The 6,772-nt window shown below is 40.3% G+C and overlaps 1 protein-coding gene across 1 annotated transcript; it reads left to right on the top strand.

Moving 5' to 3' along the window:
* Positions 1–1,238: 1,238 nt before the first annotated feature.
* Positions 1,239–2,318, top strand: LOC310810240 (neurogenic differentiation factor 2-like; the record flags this gene model as incomplete). Its single annotated transcript, XM_083677928.1, has 1 exon — positions 1,239–2,318. One exon carries the CDS (start codon positions 1,239–1,241, stop codon positions 2,316–2,318), a length of 1,080 nt encoding a protein of 359 aa, XP_083534054.1.
* Positions 2,319–6,772: the final 4,454 nt, after the last annotated feature.

Raw genomic sequence — 6,772 nt, 5'->3', positions numbered from 1 at the left:
ATAGATTTTTTTGTAAGTTACATGGTCTGTTAATTAAACGGTGTTGTTTTTTTTGTTTTTTTAATTGAGCAAATCTCTTGAGCCTGTAATGTAAAAACTAGATTTTGCCTCTGGCACCCCCCCGAGATAATTACCGTAGCCTACTGTAGGTCCATAAAGCCTACATTACGTTGACACAGTTCTCCAGTTCCAGTTCTAAGGGGAACATGGTGATGACTATATTTAATTGTTTAGAATTTCTCAAATCTTTCTATCTATCATTTATTTATTGTTTTCACCAAGACTATCTTTGCTCTTGGAGGTATTGAGAATATTTTCAAGGCTTGTCTCAAACAGGTAGGCCTAATTTTCGATATGGGAATTTTCTAAGAAATTATTGACTTGGTCTTGTCTTACATTGAATTACTAAGCTATGTACTTTCTAAAACACGAATAGCCCTAAGAGCGTGTAGAGACAAATTAAACAGTGCTATAATCATATTTGTATTATTATATGCCTATCATTAGTATTATTATTACTATTATTATTATTATTATTATTATTATTATTATTATTATTATTATTATTATTACTATTAGCAATTTAGACTACATATCTACAAATTGATACTATGGATAAGATCATCTGACGTTGAAGGATGTGTCCTTCAGTGCAAGGACTGAGCTTGCAGACAAGACCAGTGGGCCTTCCCAGGTGTGGCAGACGCAATGCAAATAGCAAGTTTCATAAAATAAATATTTTTTCTAATAGGCTATCCATATGATACCATGAATGCAGTTTATCAACATCAGAGCAAGCGCATTAAATTGGCAAGAAATATACTTATTTAAAAATAAAAAATAAACCTTTTAATGCTTTTTGGAGAGGTGCGGTGGAATAGTGCTGGAATGTAGCCAGGAGTGTGGAGGCGTCGGGGGGAGTGAAAGAGGGGGCACGTCGCTTCACTGCGAGCCCCACGGGATTTGTATGTGGCCTGTGCCGCTGAGACCCGCTGCGCGAGGGCGCGAGAGAGCAGGCCGACGACAGCAGGGAATTAAAGAGGGGGACCCGTCTGGCTGTAGACGCGGGTGTTCACTGAAATGCTTCCGATGGCAGGCTGTTTTCAATTTTAAAATGTAGTAATAATGTTCGTCTTATTCGTGACCTTTTAAGGTTTTGTGTACAATCAAACTGTGCCTATATTGTATGCCCTTCAAATGTCCTCATTCAACTCTCCTTTCTTTCCTTTAGTGCTGCAATGTTGACAGGGCTGTTTAGCGACCCTTCACTGCTTTCCGATGGGCAAAAATATTCGGGCTGGGCAGATGACAGTGAGAGCGAGGACTCGAAGAACAAAGATGATGACCAGGATCATTGCCGCCTCGGCGATTTGAATGACCCCGACCTGAGAGTCAGTCGGACACAGTCCGAAATCGCCGGCGAAGACGAGGATGATGATGATGATGATGTGGATGACGACGATGGAGAGGACGATACAGAGGGTGATATGCCTAAAAAACGGGGGCCCAAGAAGCGTAAAATGACTCCGGCGCGTATCGAACGCTCCAAGGTGCGTCGTCAAAAGGCTAACGCACGGGAAAGAACGCGCATGCACGACCTGAACTCTGCGCTCGACAATCTGCGTAAAGTGGTACCCTGTTATTCCAAAACACAAAAGCTCTCAAAAATTGAGACTCTCCGGTTGGCCAAGAACTACATCTGGGCCCTGTCTGAGATCCTGCGCTCGGGTAAAAGACCTGACGTTGTGTCCTACGTGCAGACGCTGTGCAAAGGACTCTCCCAACCCACAACCAACCTAGTAGCGGGGTGTCTACAGATCAACTCCCGAAACTTCTTAACGGAGCAGTGTCAGGAGGGGGGACGCTACAACGGGTCCAACTCTTTCGCCATGCATTCCTACCCGTACCAGTGCTCGCGTCTGTCCAGTCCGCAGTGTCAGTCTGGCTCGAACTCACACCCCGTTAGGACACACGGGTACTGCTCAGCCTACGACTCGCTGTACGGTGGGAGTGGATCGCCAGAATACAACAGCCCGGAGTATGAGGGACCGCTCAGTCCGCCAGTGTGCGTCAATGGCAACTTTTCTGTAAAGCACCAAGACTCTACGTCGCCAGACGCCGAAAAAGGCTATCACTACTCTATGCATTACTCCAGCCTGCCTGGCTCTCGCCCCACTACTGCCCACAACCTGGTGTACGGTTCTTCAGGGGTGCGGGGCGGCATCCACTCTGAAAATGCTCTGCCTTACCACGACATGCACTTACACCATGAACGGGCTCCCGTGTATGATGAAATGAATGCTTTTTTTCACAACTAAACGGCAGAACCATCGCCCTGTGAGTCCTCTTGCAATCAACAATCAACGAGTGTAACCCACCTCTCTGCTAGACCACCTTTTCGCCCCCCCCTCCTCACAAAAAAAGAAGGAAAAACAAACTTTCTCGTCCCAAGGACTAAGGCACAAGACACCAATTGTGTATGGGGAAACGTTTTTCAAGAATATTTTTTTTGCTTTCCTTTTGTTTAATTTGATTACACATATTCTTTGATGATGTACTGGTGCTTTCAAAATGTTGCATTTGAGATGAAAAGTGTACAGATTTGACGGTGATTGACACATGGATTCTTAAATTGAATCAGGTAGAAAGAAACAGAAAAATAAAGAGGTTTAAATGCAATCAGACGTTTATAAAACATACTGTAAAACTGCTTACACATTATTTAATGTATGTTATTTGGAAATGGTGATTAAGAAATGGTAAGTGAGAATTGACAATATTTTACATCTATGCAATGCAAGACACGCATAACCTAAGGGTCAACAGGTTATATCTATCACCATATTCTTTCAAAACAATCTCGTATCATCGCATTATGACTCCTACATTCGGACTTGGCACACACACACACACACGCACGCACGCACGCACGCACGCACACACACACACACACACACACACACACACACACACACACTCACACACGCGCACGCACGCACACACACACACACACACACACACACACACACACACACACACACACACACACACACACACACACACACACCTGCGTGAGTGACACGCGAATTCTGAACGAAAGCAAACGAAATCAGTTGGAAAAGTTTTTCGAAACGATTTCATAAATCGTCAATCAATATCATGATCTTTGACTGAATGGGTTTGTACATTTGCACATTTTTTAAATTTCAGATGAGTTATGACAATATTGCTATAAAATGTTGAGTAAAAAACAATAATAAAAAAAATAATGTAACTTTACATCTTAAAATTATTCGGATATCGAACGGAGAGTCGGATTCATAGTAGGCCCTAGGCCTATGAATTGGAACGAACATAAATCCCTATGGTATTCTGAACAACCTTTCAATGTTACATACTCTATCAATCGAGATAGTTTCATGTATTGCACTGAAATAGCTTGTTGTCCTGGCTATTCGTCTGCTCACTGTATAATTTCGCAAGTGCGAAACTACCCACACCTACATTTTGGTTGGTAGATAAGTTTGAATGATGGCACCTTTGTTATCATTATTATCATAATTATCATTATTATTATTAGTAGTAGTAGTAATAATAATAATAATAATAACCAAAACATATAATTTAATAATTATTTGTAATAATAATTATGATTAGGATTATGTGTATTATACATACATTATTTACTGCATTCGTTTGTTTCAAATAAGTGTATATATTCGAAATTCGTTAAATAAAAGGGGCCCTGAGTCATCAATGTGTTGCTGAGCATTTTTTATGAAAAGTTCAAGTTAAAACTGTGTAGGCCTATTCAAACAATTGTGTCGTTAAATAAAATCACATTGAATTAGATTGTGCAATTGATTTGAATCTCACCACCAATCTGTCCAGTTTCTATAAATTATTGTTGTTTACATGCCATTAATGTTTACAACTCATAACTCTTTGAGTTTGTACTGCATGAGGTTTGATAAAGCCATGCCTAAACGACTTTCTATGCCTATATTGCTGCTATCCACACTACTTGTTTCGATATTATGTTTATTAAGAACTACCTTTGCCCACTCTGCCTTTGCCTATTACATTTGTGCGTCATGCTACAGTTTGCAGTCTGCAGATACCTACACTTATTCAATAGTGGGTTTAGTTTGCAATCCCTTGCTCTTACGATAAAGGCATTATTGTGTTATATAAGATCGAAATGGATTTGAAACATCTCAGAATTCTATTAGCAACCAGCGCTTGACATGTGACTCGAGAGGTCCTGTCCGCGCGCCTAAAGGTGTGGGCATGCAGGTCTCTGGGCCGCATGCATAGCATAGCTATAGCGTATCTGATTTTCTACACCACCATTGAATGTAGAGCGGATTTATGAAAGCATAATTCGAAACCAGCGGAGTTGAGCTCAATATGGTGTTAATAGTGTTAATGTTGTGGCATGCAAAACATATAGCTATTGCTTAAAGGCTTGTTGATTACGGTATTTATATAGGCTACTCTTTCTTTGCCGAGCAAAAATAAAAGACAAATGTATCACTAAAAAGCCCCTGAAATGAACTAATGAGGACAACCGCAGAACCATGTCTGGACAGCCTGTGACAAGGCCTACGTTTCGGCATGCCTGTCGAAAATGTGTAGGAGTTATCAAATTACCTGTCTGAGGCTTTCGGGGTTTTTAGGACCTTCAGATGAATTAATAGTTTAAACAACTGTATATCATGTCTGCCATGACAACCAACTTCTTGATTTTACAGTCATCTTCTTCGCCTTCGCATATAGCCATACGCGCTCTTGTCCCTTTGAGTACACGCCAGGATGTTCTTGGCTTCAAAGGTAAACCGGAATCAAACAGACAGGGTCACCATGCACCGGGGGGATACAAGTGGGCGGTATATAGCCTTCAAGCATTGGTTTTTGAAACACAAATTAAACACAGAGGATAATTGACAAGCCCTGCCCACGCACTATTGTCAGTGACTCTAAAATAATGGCCTAACACAGCAAGTGTCATGAACTGATGACAACGCCACAATTCAAAATGCCATTGAAAAAGGAAAATACCATTACCATCATATACATAGCAACAGGTGCCCTCTATAAATGACAATCTTAAGCTCAAACCAAGAAGCACATTGTAGTCAGTGACTGTGAATGGAGGCAGGGGTAAAACACAATAGTCAGAGCATAGCTAGTCACACCCTGAACCCTCTCCATGCTTATGCTATGGCAAAAAAGTGAGACTAAACGGGAGATGTTCATAACTTGCTTTAATTGTGTGATAACCCCAATAAAGTCAAAGCTCTATAACCTAAATCAAGTAACCGTTATTATTACCTTTCCCTGGCTCTTTTATTTTATTTTATCGGAATATAGTTTTTCAAGTCCAAACCTACCATCCAAGAGAGAGAGAGAGAGAGAGAGAGAGAGAGAGAGAGAGAGAGATAGATATCACAATGACAAACAATATACCTGGATGTTAAAACAAAGCTAGGCTCTAATTAGGGCTTACTAGTGTGTTGTTGAGTTGTTGTAGACCTAGACTGTCTTAATCCGATTTTTAATGTAGGCCGACTGTAGAGCCTAAATTGACTAGGCCTATGCCCAACAGTATCAACGTTTTGCGGGTTGATTGGATGCCGCACAACAATATAGCCTAGTCCAGCAAAAGTGAATGGCCAAATAACACATTACGATTGAGAATATCACAATAAGACATAGAAAACCCCATAAATCTACCGCACTGTTTCTAGGCCATTTGTGTCAGAAATGTGTCCTAAATTGGATAACCCATATTGCAATACTGTCTGCCTGATCTCGGATCACAGAATATCATTTAAATGGCGAGTCTGATTTAGTGAGACTATTGTCCCCGCCTGGCTCTCTAACACTTTTAACACACATATTTTCAGTTTAACCAATCTCTTTTGACTATTTTGCCCTCTCTAACCTGTAGGCTACCACATGTACCACATATCGCAGTAAACTGTTCAAATTAATCACATACAGCAATGCGTGGCAAGGAGAAGGAAGATTTGACCTATGTAGGCCTATAAAATATAACTATCGTTCATATAACTTGGAGCAAATGCGCAAGTCAGGCTATAGCGTTATTTTCAAAACATTGCTCCGTCACATAATCGTAAAAGAGTCATTCATCCATTCTAGAATGTTTAGCATTACATCATTTTAAGCGGTTAAGTTAAGTTGAAGTAGGGTGAAGAGCATAATGGTTGAAGATCAAGGAGATGGTGATTTCAGTGATTACACTATCCCATCAATTTGTTCTCACGCCAATAAATAAACACATTATATAAAAAAAACTGATTTAGCAGTAAAACTATATGCCTATAGAGCATTATTTTTCTACAGAACTTTTCCATTTCAGGTTAAATAGGCCTAGGCCATTTTGATTTCATGGAGCATGTCTAGTGTGCTGAGATTATATATATTATTATATATATATATATATATATTTTTTTTTTTATTTGGAATCAAAAACGCCTTATTCACACAGCCCCCTGAATTAGATCACAGATTTCGGACACTCTTGATCTCGAGGTCACAAAGCTTACAGTGCAATGATAAACGTGGAAATGTAATCAAATTAATTTGTAATATGCTTATTAGTACAGTAGACATCACGCAGAACACACACACACACACACACACACACACACACACACACACACACACACACACACACACACACACACACACACACACACACACACACACTTGTGATTCTGAGGCGAGCCTTCTGGGCGCAAACAAT

This window comes from Argentina silus (genome assembly GCF_951799395.1).
Source record: "Argentina silus genome assembly, chromosome: 9".
NCBI classification, from domain to species: domain Eukaryota; kingdom Metazoa; phylum Chordata; class Actinopteri; order Argentiniformes; family Argentinidae; genus Argentina; species Argentina silus.
This window is presented reverse-complemented; position numbering and strand designations above follow the sequence as displayed.